At 38.3% G+C, this 20,535-nt stretch overlaps 1 protein-coding gene across 1 annotated transcript; it reads left to right on the top strand.

Annotated features, from left to right (window-relative positions):
- Positions 1–9,997: 9,997 nt before the first annotated feature.
- LOC140164000 (uncharacterized) lies at positions 9,998–14,067 on the top strand. The gene is made up of 2 exons (XM_072187285.1): positions 9,998–10,149; positions 12,333–14,067. The coding sequence occupies exon 2, from the start codon at positions 12,337–12,339 to the stop codon at positions 13,897–13,899; it is 1,563 nt and encodes a 520-aa protein (XP_072043386.1). The 5' UTR covers positions 9,998–10,149; positions 12,333–12,336; the 3' UTR covers positions 13,900–14,067.
- Positions 14,068–20,535: the final 6,468 nt, after the last annotated feature.

The following is a 20,535-nucleotide window of genomic DNA, read 5'->3' as shown; positions in this document are numbered from 1 at the left end:
CCTTAATGACCTTTGACCCCAAATCTGTGTACACCCCATAGACACTGGGTAATAACAATGCATGTGTGCAAGTGGCGTCTCTGTCCCACATAATCTGTGGAAGAAGATGCATTTTAAAGGTATTTCGTTTTATACCGGAAGTGACCCCTTAATGAGATTTGACCCCAAATACAAAAATACCACATATACATTGGGTGACTGCAGATCATGTGTGAGCATACCGTTACTGTCCCATGTTTTACTTAGCTAATAAAAATTTTTGAAGTTATTTCGTTTTATACCGGAAGTGACCCCTTAATGACCTTTGACCCCGAATCTGTGTACACCCCATAGACACTGGGTAATAACAATGCATGTGTGCAAGTGGCGTCTCTGTCCCACATAATTTCTGGAAGAAGATGCATTTTAAAGGTATTTCTTTTTATACCGGAAGTGACCCCTTAATGAGCTTTGACCCCAAGTAAAAAAAAACCATATACATTGGGTGACTGCAGATCATATGTGAACATACCGTTACTGTGCTATGTTTTACTTAGCTAATACATTTTTTGAAGGTTTTTCGTTTTATACCGGAAGTGACCCTTAATGACCTTTGACCCCAAATCTGTGTACACCACATAGACACTGGGTAATAACAATGCATGTGTGCAAGTGGGGTCGCTGTCCTACGTAAGTTGTAGGAGAAGATGCATTTTAGTTGAAATCACGTTTTTGACCCTGTGACCCCTGCGTGACCTTTGTCCCCACGAGTTTCATGTGACATGTAGGGGCATGGTCAATGATCATTGTGACCAAGTTAGGTCAAAATCGATGTAAGCATGTGAGTGCTAGAGCAAATATAATGGTTGACAGAAAGAAGAAGAAGAAGAAGAAGAAGAAGAAAGAACCTGTAAGAAAAAAGACACAGCCGTGACTAACGTCACGGCTGTGTAAAGATAGAAATTGGCCTCACTTTAGTTATGTGTCATTTTACAGTATTTATCATTTATAAAGTAAGACAATAATTTATTTATTTTCTATAAGTGCATGTCAAAATATGGGATATATTGTTCAATATTATAGCTAGCCCCTAATAACTTTATTTTCAATCGGATTTTGCCGGTTGAAAAGACAAAACTTGATGTTAAAGATAGCGATAATATCATCCATAACATTTTGAGTCAATTTTATCCATAAAACGATACAGGATAGGATAGATAATTACTTTGACTTCAATGTGGTCCATATAATGAAGATTTTGATTCCACAACATTATTAGATCTGTTATCAACATATCAATTATGCACTCACAGGCAACCAAACATCATGCTATCAGTAGTCCACTGATATGACCTCGTGATCATTCCCCGCTTTGACCATGTCATTTTTTGATATGCTGATTGCTGAACAAGTTTATGTTTATATGTGTAGGCCTAACCTATGATAACTTTTTAAGTCATAATTAATTCAAACATAACTTTGGCAATACTCAATCGTTTTCGTTCGTTGAAACGGCAAAACATACATTCTTTTCCTTGCAAATCGAATTAGCAGACATCAAAAACATTTCCACCACGAGAAGTAAAAAAAATAATTCATACCAATAGAAGAAGGCTATAATCTTAGCTAATCTTTAGTGTACACAAACCCCATCTCAGAATTAGGTACCAGCGCCCTATGCGCTGGCGAAAACCCCATCTCAGAATTAGGTACCAGCGCCCTATGCGCTGGCGAAAATAACAACAAGTAATGTTTCTTTTCCTTAAACAAGACCAAGGAAAATAACAATTTGGGTGCTCCATTTTATTTCAATGCCAATGAGGTTAAGAAAATAGCAGTTGTTCCAAATCTACCTTACACAGAGTGGGCTGACATTCAAATTTTAGATGTTTCTTGGACAAATATTAAAATTGGGTATCGCTATATAATGTGTCATACAAACAAAACGGTACATGCTAATTCCTTGGTTTTTTCACACAAGGTCACTAATGGATATATCATTTATAAAATGTTTTAAAACCTAAAAGGTTCAAATCGGTTCTTATATAAAAATGGATTCTTTTCTCTATTGACTCACCCTGTAGCTATACCACGAAGTTTCAATACTACACAGTAATAGTACCGTGCAAGATATTTTGATACTGAACGGGCTTGCACATTAAATTTTGCATTACGTGCATAAGGAAAATATAGGAAGTGGTTTCAATTTTGCGTTATCTATGAATCCTAAAAAATGAGAACCGAATTTCCTATTTCTTTTATATAAAAAGCAAATTGAAGCTGAAATGTCAAAGAAATTAAATATGAGAAAACTCTCCAATGACTTTAATACATTTCACCACTTTACAACTTCGGTGTCCCACACAGTGTCATCGCCCCGATATCTTCATGGCAGAAATCGCCATGATGGTAGATTGAATCCACTTGTTTTACAACAGCCACGCATGGCCATTTTGTCCCGACCTGTTGAATAGTTTTGAGACACATAATGGGCCGAGGGACATCCGACTAAGGCTATTGACAATGGCCTGGTGACTGACCTCTGATGTCATGAGCCTGGTACGTCATTCATCTGCCTTAGACTGCCTCCACCAGTGATATACGCTGTGGCTAGTAGCCTAGTATCGTGTTATGTTCCGTAACCCGAGTGTTTACGAATGAGGGCAGCTGTCACTCTTTTGTTCTGCACATATAAAATCTGAATTTGATTTCAAAACGCACGGTTGTTTGTCAATACGCTCGCTAACGACTATCATGTTCTTTCAACACATATATTCAAGTGCAATAAGCCTTACAATTGGCATCTTTAGAAACCAAATATTACGGGAGATATTCATCATTCACCCCGGTATCCAAAGATTTATCGTCTGAATATCAAATCGTTCATAGCAGATACACGTGTATTAATTCCGGGTATTGATTAATTTCCCTGCGTGTACAATATAATTATTTTTAGTGTGAGGGGCCAAAGTCAATTTTGCTTGATCCCATTTTGTCACGTTTTTCGTCCCATTCAATAGTCATTTTAATGATACTTTACTCTTTGCCATCCCCATTTTCATCCCTGGCTACGCCAATGCAGTGCAGTGAGAGTAAATAGTGATCTTAAGGCTACATGCTCTTTTTGGTTGAAAATTTTGGCGGGAAATAATCGGTGTATTCGAAACTCGAGGCCATAACTCTTCTCAAATTAGCCCCAAATCATAATTTATTATATACACGTGTAGCAAACACCAATGGGAATAATTGGACGTTGTTTGCGGAGCCTAAATTTGATTTGATTTTATTTCACAATATTTCCAGGGTGAGAACTTTGACCTGTCAATCCTTTTTCGGATTTCCCATTCGAATTCATTAATATGTGATATTTTGAAAAAATAATGAGTACGCTTACCTTTCTGCAACACCTACCGGTACCATTGCGCATCTGCGTTTTTGAACAAAATATGTCCCAAAATTACGTACATTACGCGTATATATTGGCACAGCGAGGAAATGGAGAGAGCTATTTACGGTGGGGCATATCTATTCTGACGGTCGGACATGGCATGAACCGGCTGACAATAGCACTGGAGTGAAAACAACATTCGCATTCACTGAACTCTGGAGTGTATCGCAAGCTATCGCACTATTGTGCCAGGTTCGACTCTCTGCAAAAAATATGCGATAAGTTGTTTTCACTCCAATGCATGAATGGACGTGACGTGGCCCCGACCGAGAGAATTGTAAGCTATTGAGAGGGCATTTCACGTGGTTTCTTTTCCAACGCAAAAAGATTACGAATTTTGATGGTTTGCAAGTGAAGAGTGTCCACACTATTGACTGATTACGTAACTGTTATGAATAATTTATTAGTTTTTAAATGCAATCATCTCGAACCATTAGTACATGTTATCTGTATTAACAAAGTACTTGGAATAGCAATCCGGTGAGTTTAATGAACTACGCCCTAAGGGACTGTTCATAAATACTTTGGTGGGGGGGCTGGGCACTTGAAATTTTTGAGTCAAAACTTTTTTGCCCCCCCTCCAGAGAACCATAAAACTTTTTTGACCCCCCTCTTTAGACATACAAAACTTTTTTGACCCCCCCCCCCTTACATGAGGTTAAAAAAGGTCTGGGGAGGGGGCTACTCCATTTGTGCAAACTCAGTCACAATTATAGGCCTGCATGTTTGTTCATACATTTATTTATAATAGGCCTGTTTCCAAAAAACATGAAAGTTGAAGGTGTTTTTCACATGCTGTGACTTGTAATTGTATGAAGTTTAATTTCAATTTATGCATTCTAATTTTTTGAAAATACATGTTTTATTCTTAAATCAATAATTAAATAAATAAAAGTAACACAAAAAAGGGAAATTGACAGTGGCGTAGCTAAGGCTTGTGGCACCCAGGTCTAAGGATAGGTGTTGCTCCCGATTCTTGAAATAATTATTGCGCCCGGAGCACAAAGGGCCTACCATTAATTAATTTTGGTTATAATGAAGTTGAATATTGGTCTTAAATTGATCTTTCAAATAACTTTGACCTTCGCGCGGAAAAATTTGACTTTCATCGCTTAGAGGGGCGCAGAATCAATGCTGAATTGGTCAATTTGGCGCCTCCTAAGAGTGGCGCCCAGGGCACATGCCCCCACCTTCCCCCCGTCGCTATGCCACTGGAAATTGAGAGCAACATCTGGGCACATACTCAATTTAATACTTAAGACTGTTTTATCAGGGGCATAGCCAGCTTTCTTGGTCAGGGAGGCAAAATATAAATTTTGGGTCAAAGACAAAACAAATGCTGGTTGCATCATTTTATCAGTGGGATACATACATATACCCTTTTCTTATAGTGACTGTAGAATACATACATGTAAAGTCTTTGAGATTCCCAAAAGGCTTTAATGGGATACTGGAAATGAGCGCGCGTAGCGTGCCAAAAAATGTAGGTCTATTTTGCACTATTTTGAGCCATAATCGGGGTAAAAAAGGGCTTTATTGGTACATATGCGCGCAAAAATTTTGTATGCGCTTGTTCTTTTGGTATTTTCTTGTTAAAAACTTTTTGACCCCCCTCCTTGCGTAACCAACACTTTTTGATCCCCCCCCCATTCTGCAACTCAAAACTTTTGTGTCCCCCCCACACTTTGCCCAGTCCCCCCACCACCAAAGTATTTATGAACGGTCCCTAATACCGATGGAGTTTCAATGGCGTTCCTCAATATGCGCAATGGAAAAGATAGCCTTCAAGGTCAAAGATGTTGGCAAGCCTCTCAGGAATCTTCAACCAGATAAAGCCACTGGTCATGAAATCCCTGTAAGAGTCCTGAAGGAGTGCAGCGCAGAACTTGCACTCAGCCTGCTGTTTGAGCTATGCATCTCCAAGGGAGTTTTCCCAATCCAAAGGAAGACTGCATCTGTTATCCCAATTCATCATGTTCATAAGAGATATTCGAAGTTTAATACATCTGTGTCCCGGCCCCATCTCTCTGCTCTGCATCATCAGCAAGGTCATGAAGGATGTTGTACAGAACCAACTTTAGAAGTACCTCATTGGAAACCAACTGATATCATAGATTACTCGGGGAGCTAGGACCACTTTCTGTGCACCCCCACAGGACCAAACCAAACTGACTTTTTTAGGTTCCTGAGATGACCCTAAAACATAATCAGGATGTTCCCAAAAATATAAACTGGCCCCAAGGGGGGTAAAAGGTCATCGAACTTTGCATAGGGTCAAAATTTCAAACTTGCTCAAATTGTGTTGAAAACCATTCCAATGTATTCCCTAGTCACAAGGATTCAGAAAATGTATAGTTTGACCTATCTAGGATGTACCGTTCTTGAGTTATAACCAAAAAGGTCAAAGGTCACATTTTTGCCTCTATGGGGGTCGAAAACATCAAAGTGCTCTGATTTTGCCAAAAGAGGTGTCAAAATGTTCGTTTTGATGAAACAAATCAAATAAGGATAGGATTGCACCATCTTGGATGTTTCGTTACCTAGGTAACACAGCAAAATAGGTCAAGGTCAATAGGCCTCAATGGTAGGGCCAAAGATGTTTTACTTTAGTAAAACCTAGATAAGCTGATGCCTATACTGATGCACGGCAGTGAACGTAACCGTTCCGGCTGAAATCCAGAAATGACGTCATTTGTTCTGGTGCTGCCACTTCCAGGTAACGCGGGAGAAGAACATGCCTTTTGCAAACAAAATGGCCGACTCGTCCCGGCCCCTTTCCAGCGAAAATACAGCTTATTTAGCCAATGTGAACATGGGTCATCGCCAGAAATATTTTCCTATGCATATTGGACTAACACGTCAGCTACATGGTATTTCACGATATAACAGTAATAAAAAGAAAACTGCAAACGTTCGTTCGTCGGATTTTGACGAAGTGACCAGCTCTAATGACGTCATGATGTAAACAACGTCTGGGTCGTTAATAATTAATTACGTAAACCCAAATATGGAAACCTCCAAACCTATGCAAATTAGGTGTTCGACGAATCAAAATACGATCAGCCCACCTCCAAACCTATGCAAATGAGTTCAGGCGGTTACGTGAACATGTAAACTAATGCGACTCTTGTGTATACCGAGTTTTACCGACCTCTGTGGGTAGGGCCTACTTGACATATTTTGCTGTGTTACCTAGGTAACGAAGCCTCCAAGATATTACAATCCTATCCTTATTTGATTTGTTTAACCAAAACGAACAATTTGACACCTCTTTTGGCAACATCGGACCACTTTGTTGTGTGTGCCTGTCAATAGGCCTCATTTTTGAAGCCGAATAGGCCTATACCCGACGACCCCCTTTCTTAAAAAGTCATACCCGATGAACCCAAAAGTGCCCCCCTTTTTAGGTGCGGCTTCCCAATGACCCCCTTTTCTAGAATTGTATCATCAAAATACCACAAAATAATGCAGAAACTTTCAATTGGGCCTAAATCTCTTATTTCAACAATTTCTTTTTGTAAATTTGGAACAAGAAATAGAAATTTGATGATTTTTTTTTTCAAAATGTTCAACCCGGTGACACCTTTTTTGAAATTTTATACCATGTACATTTTTCTACAGGTAATATGACAATTGGAACAATTAAAGGATATCTCCGGCAATCACAACATTATGCCATATAATTATGTTAGAAAAATAATTATCAAGCACGAATCACATGGTTTTATTTAAAACAATCTCATATTGACCATAAAAATTGCGATTCGAAGAACAAGGTCGTGCGCACACCATAGAATTTTGTTTTTGTTTACTTTAAAAATTGCGATTCGAAGAACAAGGTCGTGCGCACAACATTGAATTTTATTTTTGTTTACTTTAAGCGGGTCAAATTAAGTTAGTTTCAAAAGCACTGAAAGGGCCTTTCGGACTAAAATAAGGTTGTCATATTTTTCACTCGCATAGGCCTACTACTTTTTTGTCTCATACTCCGGTCACTGCATCAACTATTACATCACACAGGAGAAACAAGTAATTAACATGTATTGTTTATTCAACTAATTTGTCAACATTAGCATGTTTTCAGTGTTCAACTGGTTTTTTTAGGAGAAGCTATTTTGTCAACAGTAGAGTGTTTGTTGAATTTAGATCCAAGTATTTGATGCTTTTGTGTTGAAGGACAAATTAATCAGGGTTCCAGACCCGTGGTTTGGTAGCCCAAATGGGTGACTTTTGAAGATTTTCGACAATTTCCTGTCCCATAGAAACAGATGGTTAAGAAAAAAGTTGGGTGACTTTTAAGGCTAAGCATTTGGATGTCTTGAAGGCCTACGTACATTTATTCAACTAAGGGACTGTGCAATCATTAATTATGAACCCTGCTAGCTCAGACCCTGGGAGAGGGGTTTTCTGATATTGGGTCACTCATACAGGAGTAGCTGACAGGTAATCTGTGTCTGTGCAAAATATTTAGGCCCATGTTGAACGTAAGTGTCTTACAAAATTGTCAATTTATTTTGATTGTTCTGAGACTGCACTTCAAATTGCGCTGCATCAGATGAAATTGCACAACAACTTTCAAAATAGGGTGCACCCCAAGGTAAAAAAATTAACTCAAACACTGAAATTGCACCTGAATAATGTTAACGTTAAAAAAAATTACATAAAATATCAGTACCACGAAAGACAGTGACCGTGAAAGACTGGTGACCACTAGTAGGCCTATAGTACTTAATTCACAATTTTGGTGCAATTTGTTTTGTCATATCCCCCATTAGAGTTAATTCAGCCAAAGTCCAATAGAAATTATGTACATGCATAACCTTTGACCCATGATTTCATCCGATTCTGAGGTTATATATTTCTCAAACAAATTATTTTCCTATATATTTCGTATGTCGAGAGGAGTAATTTGAGAAGACGCCGTTGAATTCGTGCATTTTGAAAATTTGACCTAATTTACTCTATAACGTCTGATCTAGTGCAATGTGACAATTGAATTCTTTATTCCTAGCAATGAGAGGAAAAAGTAGGCCTATATTACAACACGACAGAACAGATTTTTTTACATTCTGGCCCGCATTTATGTATGAAAATCCATTGGTTCTATAATATAGCAAGACAAAATGATAACTCAAATATCACCACATTTTAGTGCCCTCATACCGTATACTATTAGGATCAACCAGTGGCGGTTCTAGAGCAGTCAGAAGGGGGGGCAATTTTAGAAGAAAAAAAGACAAAATGTATGAAATTGCCGCGAAGCGGCGATATCGTCGTGCTTGCGCGACGCAGGGGGTGTCTGAGGGATGTCTTTGACCCCATGAGAAGTTAGAAACTTTTGGAAAATGAAGACCCAATTGAAGCCATTTCGTGCACCATTTTGTCACTATTGTGTAAAATATAAGTATTAAAAAGCCTACATTTTTGACTTTTATTGTATAAATTATTGCTTTATAAGTACCCATAAAGTTGCACACGCAGGGGGGTGTCTGAGGGGCCGGGGATGTGCCCCCCGAGAAGTGAGAAACTTTTGCAAAATGAAGACCTAATTGAAGCCATTTGGTGGAATATATTTTTGCACTAGTATTATTGTTAAATTCTAGTAAATGATAGGCCAATTGCAGCGACTTTTTGTCACTGTTCTATGAATTATTGGTTTATAAAACATCAAGTGCTGGGTGTTAAATACAGAAACGAAAACGGGAAGTTGTTTATATACGCAGGGGATGTCTGAGTTTGGAAATTTTGCATAATGAAGGTCCAATTGAAGCCATATTTGGTGCATCATTTTTACAATATGCTATTGCTTTTTAAAACAAAAAAGGGCCCGAACTCAATTTGCAAAATTTGAAATGTTTTACAGGCCTGAGACTTGAGATTCGCATGGATCGATGTTGAATTGAAGTCAGCATGGAGTCCGTCTTAATTTAATAGGCCTAATTTTCACATGTTTTTGGGCAATGCCTAAAATAAACACTCTCATTATAGATTGACCCGACTGCGGTTTAGGCATGGGTCTACTTATACGTGCAATATAACTTTTTCCCGGCTCCTTTCTCCCTTTTCTCTTCATTTTTCTCTCCTTTTTTCCCCTTTCTCTTCTCTTCTCTCCTTTCCTGGGATCAACTATTCAAAACATAGCCTATTAGAAGCTATTAGAGAGCTTGCGAAATGACGTTACTTTAACTTTACTTTAACTTTAACGTCTAGAGGATTATAGAGAATTATGTATTCAAAACCACCTTGGTTTTGAATACATAATCCTCTAGAGGATTATAGAGGATTATGTATTCAAAACCACCTTGGTTTTGAATACATAATCCTCTATAATCCTCTAGACGTTAAAGTTAAAGTTAAAGTAACTTCATTTCGCAAGCTCTCTAATGTGAACGACTGTACGTGGCCCCCTGTGCCGTGGCCAAAAAGCTGAAGTCGGGTAACCGTAAATTATTTGGTGGCGTGCGCCCTGAATTTCAACTTCACAGAGAGCTCGTAACCCAATTCAAGATTTGTACTGAATTTGTCCGTGAATTTGCACTAATATTTCAGTACAAATTGTACAATTACAAAGTGATTTTACTCATTCACACTTTCACAGCCCTCTTTACACTGTGAGTACATATTATCAGAAACCGCATCCAATTCAATATCGATCACTAAGTCATGTGAAATACCAGTCTCAGTTGACCAAACAGGAGGTACAGGCCCACAGCACAGCACAGGTAAGCTTAAATTCATGAATTTATCATTCTTGGATGGGGATCGAAATTTAGTTCAGCGCTCCAGATACGAGTCTTCCATCGCCAGCACTTTTGGTTGTTTCGCCAAGAGCCTGGCCCGGGACGGGGGAAATGAACGCACAGCCCCTTTGATTAGACTCGCTCACCAGTCCTATGCAGTACCTTATTGAGGACTGGCTCACACCATTTTGTCTGTCTATGGGAAATACTTAACGATTTGTCATGTTTGTCAACTTTGTGCAGGTCGGATTGCTAAATTAAGACTTGGCCCCTTGGTTGAAACAAAATTAATCAAATGCATTTTAGTGTCCAAAAAGGCAAAATTTATCGTCAAAGTTCTGCTGAATTCCAATCTGAGAATAAAAACATCTGATCTTTGCGATCAAAAACACAAAATTACAACTTTGGACATGCTATTGGCAAATTACATTATTGGTCGCTTGTCACAAGTTCGTACCCTAAAAAGGTGGAGGTGTTACATGTACATTTGTCTAAATGGGGCAGAACGAAAAATGTTAAACTGCAACAACCCCTTGTCGTATTAAGCTAGTTGAGGTCTCATTTTAAAGCTGAAGGATGGGGTAAAAATTGTGGAAAATGTCAATGAAACAGAATTTTAAACCAAAAAATGGCAGCCAGTTTACATTTGAAATTGTGGGGGTGGAGGAGCAGGTGGGTCAGGAGCAGGTTGAGCGTGCTGAGTGAATGGGAATTTATTTTTTGTCATACCCAGACATGTTTTGCAATGAATATCTTTTAAACAGTTCATAATACGGGCTGTTTTAAGTACCGTATTTAATTGTGAATAACACATCAGAGTACTATATTGTTCTGAAACATTATAAAAACATTTTCAGTATCACTACTTGTAAAGTGGTACACTGATTTGCATGGAATGCACTTGTAATTCCTTATAATGTATTCTATTGTTTTCTAATATCGAATTTGAAGAAACAGCATTTTGCCATAGCACGTTTATTAGTCACCCTAGAATGCTAAAAGTAGACATTTTCTGGCCCTATTCTGGGGTAAAATTTACTGACAAATTCAAAATTTGCATTCAAAATTGTGTAGGTTGAAGTTGTCCTTAAAAATTCAAAAAAATAATTTATTAATTTTACATACTTTTTACGCACCCTGTATACAAGACGCCTTTTATTGAAAGAGTCAATAAATTGACTCTAAGATGTTCACAATCATATTTGGAACATATTCTGATACAAAATATTCCAAAAACTCTACATGTATTGATTGTATTCCAATGATGTGCAATGTAAATTGCTCTGATAATAGTCGAAAACAAGAAAAATGCATTTCAGTTTCAGTTTTACATTGTTTTTACATTTACATTGAATCATGTACATTAATTAGGCGGAAACATCATATATAATTTCGAATATATGTAATATTGTATGTTCATGTATTAAAGGTCCCCTGAAGATGAAAACATTCTGTCTATAAAACTTTTTTTCTTAATATCTCAAAAACAGTTTTGATGGAGTTGGGCCCTTCTTCCACTCAGGTATTCAATTGAGTGAAAGACCCATTATTGATTAGTTGGCAGGCACGGATTTTAAAAGTATATAGCTCCTGTGCGTGACTGCGTGTATAGCAGAAAATTTAAAAAGAATGTTTGGAATTTTGTAACTAAAATACTATAAAATGCATTCTACAAAATGTGCTCTGACCAATTTATAAAGTATTTCATTAGCTTTAATTTGACATATTGCATTAAGTCATGAAAAATATTTATGATCGCTAAAAATCAAATATGTCAAGTAATTAAAAAATTAACACAAACATGCAGATTTTCTCTAAATAAATTGTAGAATTTGACAAGAGAATCTTTCTTGTAAGTTTGAATTTACTTTTGAAGAAAAAAAATTAATTCATTCATTTCTTTTCATCTTGCTAATTACTTTCACTTTTCACTTAAAATCTAGATTTTAAAATTATTACATGTCAATCTCCAGTGCTGATATAAGACTTAGTTCAGTCTATCCTGTACTGCATTGGCTTAGGAAGATTTTCAACGTGGGGGGGCTGAAACATGAAAAAAAACCAATTTGGCAAATCAGCAACCCTGCCTTTAAGTAGCTTCATATCCATGCAATTACTTCTAAAACAATTCTTTTTACCCGTTAATATCTTTTCTCATATTTCAGAGCCATGAAGACTAGACCCAAAATTCAGCATTTACAGAGCAGGACATATAAAGTTCAACTTCAGTCAAATTATGCAAACAGTTTTCAACCATACAGATGCATCTACTGCAGACGGTGTTATGGAAATTTGACATATTATGTGAAACATGTGATAAGACATAGAGCAAAATTACACAGATATTGGTACAACTGTAAACAGACTATACATAAAAGAATTTGTGCAGTGAAACCATACCAATGTAAATATTGCAACAAGAGTTTCTCCTGCCCAAGTGCACAGAATACACATGAAATAATTCACACCATCGAGATACCATACCAATGTAAATATTGCAGAAAGAGTTTCTCAAATTCAAGTCACAAGACTAGACATGAAATGATTCACACCAACGAAAAACCATACCAATGTAAATATTGTGAAAAGACTTTCTCATATGCAAGCCGCAAGATTGGACATGAAAGGATTCACACCAAAGAGAAACCTTATCAATGTAAATATTGCAAAAAGACGTTCTCAAGATCGAGTAACAAAACTGTACATGAAAGGATTCACACCAAAGAAAAACCATACCAATGCAAATATTGTGAAAAGACTTTCTCAGATGCAAGTAGCAAGATTGTACATGAAAGGATTCACACCAAAGAGAAACCTTATCAATGTAAATATTGCAAAAGAGTTTCTCAGATGCAAGTAGCAAGACTGTACATGAAAGGATTCACACCAACGAAAAACCATACCAATGCAAATATTGTGAAAAGGCTTTCTCAGAAGCAAGTAGGAAGACTAGACATGAAAGGATTCATACCAAAGAAAAACCATACCAATGTAAATATTGTAATACGATGTTCTCAGCTGCAAGTACCAAGATGGTACATGAAAGGATTCACACCAAAGAGAAACCTTATCATTGTAAATATTGCAAAAAGAGTTTCTCAAATTCAGGTCACAAGACTGTACATGAAAGGATTCATACCAAAGAAAAACCGTACCAATGCCAATATTGTGAAAAGACGTTCTCAGATGCAAGGAGCAAGATTGGACATGAAAGGATTCACACCAAAGAGAAACCTTATCAATGTAAATATTGCGAACAGAGTTTCTCAAATTCAGGTCGCAAGACTGAACATGAAAGGATTCACACCAAAGAGAAACAATACCAATGTAAATATTGTGAAAAAAGTTTTAAACGGGCAGGAGGCAAAACTAGACATGAAAGGATTCACACCAAAGAGAAACCTTATCAATGTAAATATTGTGAAAAGAGTTTCTCAAATTCAAGTCACAAAACCAGACATGAAAGAATTCACACCAAAGAAAAATCATACCAATGTAAATATTGTGAAACAAGTTTCTCACGGCCAGGAGACAAGACTAGACATGAAAGGATTCACACAAAAGAGAAACCATACCAATGTAAATATTGTGAAAAGAGTTTCTCACAGGCAGGACACAAGACTAGACATGAAAGGATTCACACCAAATAGAAACCTTACCAATGTGAATTTTGTGAAAAGACTCTCACAGGCAGAAGACAAAACTGTACATGAAAGGATTCACACCAAATAGAAGCCATACCAATGTAAATATTGGGAAAAGAATTTATCAGATTCAAGTCACAAGACTAGACATGAAAGGATTAACACCAAAGAGAAACCATACCATACCAATGTAAATATTGTGAAAAAAGTTTCTCAAATTCAGGTAACAAGCTAGTTAAGACTGTAAATAAATGACACCAAAGGGAACTTTTAATTAACAATGTGTATGCTTTGACTTTCTGAAATGCAGGTATTCCAAGACTACAAGGATTCACACCTTGTACACCGCTTCTTTGGTGATGAAGATGTAACCCTTGTTGGATTTCCCCTCCAAATGTGACTAACTTCACAATGGTTGATTCTATATCTCCCCCTTTTCATTTCACAATAAGCCTCCTGCCATATAACGATAGATAACTGTGTGGTGAGCAGTGGCGTAGACAGCACTTTTTCAGATGGGGAGCAAAGGGGGGCAAGACAAATTTTAAGGGGGGCACCTTTTGGCAACAAAATCAGTTTATGGTACAAATGCGCATGAAGCGCATGAAAATTTTTGCCATATTGAAGCTAAACTGGTTAAATATGGTATAAAAATGGAATAAAATCATGCGAAGCGCACAAAAATTGGCCCTTTATATAAGTTAAATGGCAAAATATGATGTTAATTTGGTCAGAAACACAAACAATCTTAAATATCGGGGCGGCCACCTTGCCACAGGGGGCAAGACTTTTCACAGGGGGGACAGCTGCCCCCATTGCCCCCCCCCCCCTTGGCTACGCCACTGGTGGTGAGAGTGTGACCTTTTGAAATAATTTTTTTTCACCTAATTTTTTTGTGGGGGGCAACACCTAATAGGAACTAAGATTGTCAAGTTAACCAAGTTGATAGACTTCAATGTGACAGGTTCCGAACCCAAATTTGAGCCCTGGTGGTTGGAAAATGTTCTCTTGAAAATATTTGTGCTAACTTGAAATCCCCCTGGATAAAGAACTATGGTTAGGGGTTGTACAATAATTATGAGCCCGGGGTAAAATTACTTAACGGCTCACCAAAATTGCGCCCCCTCTCGGCCCGCCAAAAATTCTTTACCCCTCCCCCCCCCCACATGCCTAATTTTTTTTATCCCAATTTGCAAACCTTAAATGGTCTATATACATGTTCCGAGCACAGCGAGCAGGAAAATTTGCATATTTAAGCATTTCCGTACAGTTTTCCTAAGCCTTTTTAGAGCGTTTTTGTCTCGTCTGAACTTTGTTTAGGATGGGACTTAGTAATCACTATTTCTGTCTGTCGGGGTGTGTGTGTGTGGGGGGGGGTGTGTAGGGGTGTGTATGTGTGTGTGTCCGTCCGGAGCTGTATCTGGGGAACCGTAAGACCTACGAAGGCGCTACTTGATGGGAGGAAGGATATTCAAGTTTGCTCCGTAACTGTATGTTTTCGGTGAAAAATATGCAAATTAACATAGCTAATTTGCATAATTTATGCGAAAATCAGCGTAAATTGATAGCCGAGTTTGTGGACAGACTATGGTAACGAAACCTGGTGGCAGGAACGATACACACCTGCTGATCACCTGATTAGTTTTTCGGCGAAAAGTATGTGCATTTAGTTGTTAATTTGCATAATTTATGCGGAACGCTTCTACAAATATGGTTGGAAATCTGAAGAAATCTGCCTTGTGGAGCTGTATCTGGGGATCCGTAAGAACCCTAAGGGCTATGATGATGAAACTTTGTAGAGGGTAGCATCATACTAGCATGACCAGAGGATCTCGACCTGATTTGATTTTCAGCGCAAAATATGGTAATTAAGTACCTAATTTGCATAATTTATGCATAAAATGCAAAAACCTATTATCTCGGAGACTAGGGGTCGCACGTTCTTCAAACTTGGTGGGTGAGTGCATCTTCACCCCAGACAGAACAGGTTTGTATTGGTTAGTGGGTCAAGGCCACCCGAGGTCATCCAGGGGTCATCGGAGGTCAAATTACTAAAAACTGTCATATGGGCACGAAACTTGGTGGGTACAGTCAACATTTAGAGCCAAATTTTCGGAAAGTCATTTCAAGGTCATTCGAGGTCACCAAGGGATCATCTGAGGTCAAATTACTAAAAACTGTCGTATGGGCACGAAACTTGGTGGGTACAGTCAACATTTAAAGTCAAATTTTCGGAGGGTCATTTTGGGGTCATCCGAGGTCACCCAGGGGTCATCTGAGGTCAAATTACTAAAACTGTCGTATGGGCATGAAACTTGGTGGGTACAGTCAACATTTAGAGCCAAGTTTTGGAAGGTCATCCGAGGTCACCCAGGGGTCATCTGAGGTCAAATTACTAAAAACTCGCATGGGCATAAAACTCGGTGGGTACAGTCAACATTTAGAGACAAATTTTTGGAAAGTCATTTTGGGGTCATCCAAGGTCACCCAGGGGTCATCTGAGGTCAAATTACTAAAACTGTCGTATGGGCATGAAACTTGGTGGGTACAGTCAACATTTAGAATCAAAGTTGGGGAAAGTAATTTAGGGGTCATCCGAGGTCACCCAGGGGTCATCTGAGGTCAAATTACTAAAAACTGTCGTATGGGCATGAAACTCGGTGGGTACAGTCAACATTTAGAGCCAAATTTTTGGAAAGTCATTTTGGGGTCATCCAAGGTCACCCAGGGGTCATCTGAGGTCAAATTACTAAAACTGTCGTATGGGCATGACACTTGGTGGGTACAGTCAACATTTAGAGTCAAATTTTTGTAAGGTCATTTCCGGGTTTTCGAGGTCACCCATGGGTCATCTGAGGTCAAATTACTAAAAACTGTCACATGGGCATGAAACTTGGTGGGTACAGTCATCATTTAGAGCCAATTTTTTGGACAGCCATTACAAGGTCATGTGAAGTCACTCAGGGGCCATCTGAGGTCAAATTACTAGAAACTGTCGTATGGGCGTGAGACTTGGTGGGTACAGTCACCATCAGCCAGGTAATTGTGCCCAGCCGAGAACCACCAAAGTTTAGGGGTCAAAGGTCAAATTTCAATATTGGTCCAATCAAGCTCAAATTGAACAGGCAAGTCACCATGGGTTGTTGCAGGTTCATTTACTTCTACCAAAAGTAATCGCGAAAGCAGGCCATGCACGTATTTTTGAGGGGGGCTTTGGGGGCGTCAGCCCCCCGGGGTAAAAGCAGGGGGCGGCCAAAATGAAGGGGCGGCGGAAGAAGAAAACAGGGCGGCAAAATCAAAGGGGCGGCAAATAGAATTAGTAAATAAAAAAGGGCGGAAAAATTTTGAAAAAATGGTACTGTACATCACAATTGGCTGCTTTTAGGGCGCTAGTGCCTTAAACCCCTTTTTTTTTTTTCTTTTTTTTTTTTTGCTCTTCACTTTTTCAAACGACCGAGAAAAAATCTTCCTTTTCGGGCTGTTGAGGAAGGGGCGGCAAAATTGAATTTTCTTCAGCCCCCGGGGTTGGGGCGGCCACGGTACACCACTGCAGGCGGTCGCAAAAGCAGGCGAGACTCTTGGTTCGAGAACCGCCTTGTATTTAAAAGGCGCCCCCAAGAATGTGTGCCAAAAATCGCTTCCCCCCCCTCTTGGCTCGCCAAACATTTCTTGCCCCCCCAATTTTACCCTCCCCAGGGCTCATAATAATTGCACAGCCCCTGGGGAGATATATTTGTCCACGATATATTTGTCCACGTCTGAATTTGCGATTTCTTGATACGAATGAACACTAAGATTATTCTTCACCTGAAACTGATAAAAAAACTTTTTAATATTATCCCTGCCATTTTTTTATTGATTTAAAAATCACTATTTCGCTCTTTCCAACTCTAAAAAGTCACATGGCTCAAGACAGCTGACGCCATTGGTCTGAAATACGAGTCAGGAATGCGCGAATGCAAAATATTGTGAGTAGGCCTACGTGCACAATTTGTGTAATGCGCCACAAACCTTTATGTCCAACATGGTCAAGTCCCATTCGGTATGTTTGCCAGCAAACGTGTGTCAACAAAACAAAGATTTATAGTCAGTATTACGGTGTCTGATCTCCGCCAAATGCCCCCTTTATTATTAATTCCCCGATTTTACTTACCCCCCACCTTTTTACAAATAATTCCCCCTTTTAATTCCCCTGTTTGCAAATAGTTCCCCTTTTTTGTAAATAGTTCCCCCTTTTTATTTTTACCCATTTTGTAAATAGTTCCCCCTTTTAACAAATAATTTCCCGTTTTAAATTTCCCCCTTTTTACAAATAGGCCTAGTTCCCATTTTTGTAAATATTCCCTTTTACTTTCACCCGTTTTGTAAATAGTTCCCCTTTTTAAATAAATAATTCCTTTTAAATTTCCCCTTTTTACAAATAGTTCCCCCTTTTGAAAATAGTTGTTCCCTTTTTTACTTTCCCCCTTTTTGTAAATAGTTCCCCTTTTAATACTCACCCCCTTAGTGAAAATAGTTTTTTTCTTTTTACACTCAAGAATGGTTTATCCCATTTTTACTTTCTCCCTTTTCAAATTCGATTCGCCGATTTGTTTTTTTCTCCCCGCTTTTTGATGTGCGTATGGCTGTGTTTTATAGGCTTTATAGAATCACGCCTCTAACCACGTGGAGTGCCAGCCTTCATGCTTCGATCGTGCATGCATGTACTTCGATATTGAAATAGGTCCAGCCTACACGTTGAAAGCACGTGATTGTCTGATACAAATTCTTGAGCTAAATAAAATGATACTTATTATGTAATTTATGAATTCTATAGTATATAGATCTACATTTAAGAAAAATCATAATCTGAATTATATCATGCAACTAAATCCAGGAAAAGGCCAGGAGATTGGAATTCGAATCAATTAGATTGGCTTATTAATCGTTATTATTTTGGACTTGTCTCGACTTTAAAAAAAGACTAGGCTTAATTGCTACTTAAAGGAGTATTTCGTGATTCTAGCATCCTCTTTTAATGACATTTTTCAGTACATATCCACGAAAAAAGCATATTCCCAATATTTCAGTTGATTCCGATATTGCGTTTGCGAGTTATGCATGATTATGTGTATTACACTGCTCCATAGACAATACGTTGTAATTTCACGATATCTTTGCTACGAATTAATCTGCAAAAATATTTTGTACATAAACATTATGTAGCCAGAGGTTTCCAGTGATATAAAAATCTCAACTTTTTTTGAGAAAAGTGGGGGATGAGGCTGTGGATCATGAAATGCCCTTTTAATTCTTCATCTAACATATAGGGCCTACTAATTCTTTTTGGATTTTTGAGGCGTGCACCACTGACCGAAGTCCCTGGTTCATTTGTCTGGTCAATTGAATACATGCCATAGAGCCTTTGATTAGAAAGCACATTTTTATTGTTAACGAGATTGTTGACAAACAAAGAATAGCGAAAATTACTCGGAACTGGCTTTAAAATAAAGTTGCATAAAATCACACAGCCACACTTGTCATAAATATGCAATGCCCATTTTGTCCAGGCCCGTTTTATAAATGTATGCTTTTATTGTCATTTCACTGTTAAGACCGCTTGTTTTAAACTTTGGTGCTAACTTTTAAAAAAACCTTTTGAATATATAGCACAAACAATTCTTATTATCTAGGCTTCTGTAACAATGGCAGCCAGTTGTTTGTTGTCTCTGACATAGGCCTATCCCTGTTTATAGACAAGTTCTTCACAGACTTTCAAACATCATTGCTATGAATTTGACCAGCATAAATATTTATGCATGCCATTTCACCCGTTTAACATTCTGAACATCATTTGCTTTATCAATCATATCGGATTTGCTCTTTGTACAGCCCCTCTATAAACGTGCATAAAAGTTGACGGATCCCTAACCCATTGAATTTAGCGGGCGTTTGCACAACAGGCTATAAATCTACCTACGTTGGTATCCAAATTCATGTAGAACGCCTTTCCAATAATGGATGTTGCGGAATGAGCTCTAGTGAGTGCACGGTACTCTCCAGGGTCCAGGCTTACTGGTAAAGCCTACGCACGGAAAACGGGGAGTACCCAAACAAAAAGGGAGTATTAAAAACAAAAAGGGAGTATTATTTAAAAAAGGGAAACTATTTAAAATGGGAATCTATTTGTGAAAAGCGGGAGGAAAGTTAAAAGGGGATTATTTGTAAAAAGGGGGAACTATTTACAAAATGGGTGAAAATAAAAAGGGGTATTATTTGTAAAGGGGGTAATTTGAAAACGGGGAAACTATTTGAAAAGGGGGAAATTAAAAAAGGGGGAAACTATTTTTGAAAAGGGGGGAAAGTCGAAAAGGGGGAAACTATTTGAAAAGGGGGAAAGTCGAAAAGGGAGAAACTATTTGAAAAGGGGGAAAGTCGAAAAGGGGAAACTATTTGAAAAGGGGGAAAGGGGGAAACTATTTGAAAAGGGGGTAAGTCGAAAAGGGGGAAACTATTTGAAAAGGGGGAAAGTCGAAAAGGGGGAAACTATTTGAAAGGGGGGAAGTCGAAAAAGGGGAAACTATTTGAAAAGGGGGTAAGTCGAAAAGGGGGAAACTATTTGAAAAGGGGGAAAGTCGAAAAGGGGGAAACTATTTGAAAGGGGGGAAAGTCGAAAAGGGGAACTATTTGAAAAGGGGGTAAGTCGAAAAGGGGGAAACTATTTGAAAAGGGGGGAAAGTCGAAA

This window comes from Amphiura filiformis, chromosome 11 (genome assembly GCF_039555335.1).
Source record: "Amphiura filiformis chromosome 11, Afil_fr2py, whole genome shotgun sequence".
Taxonomy (NCBI): Eukaryota; Metazoa; Echinodermata; class Ophiuroidea; order Amphilepidida; family Amphiuridae; genus Amphiura; species Amphiura filiformis.
The sequence above is the reverse complement of the archived record's forward strand: the minus strand, read 5'-3'. Positions and strand labels throughout refer to the sequence as shown.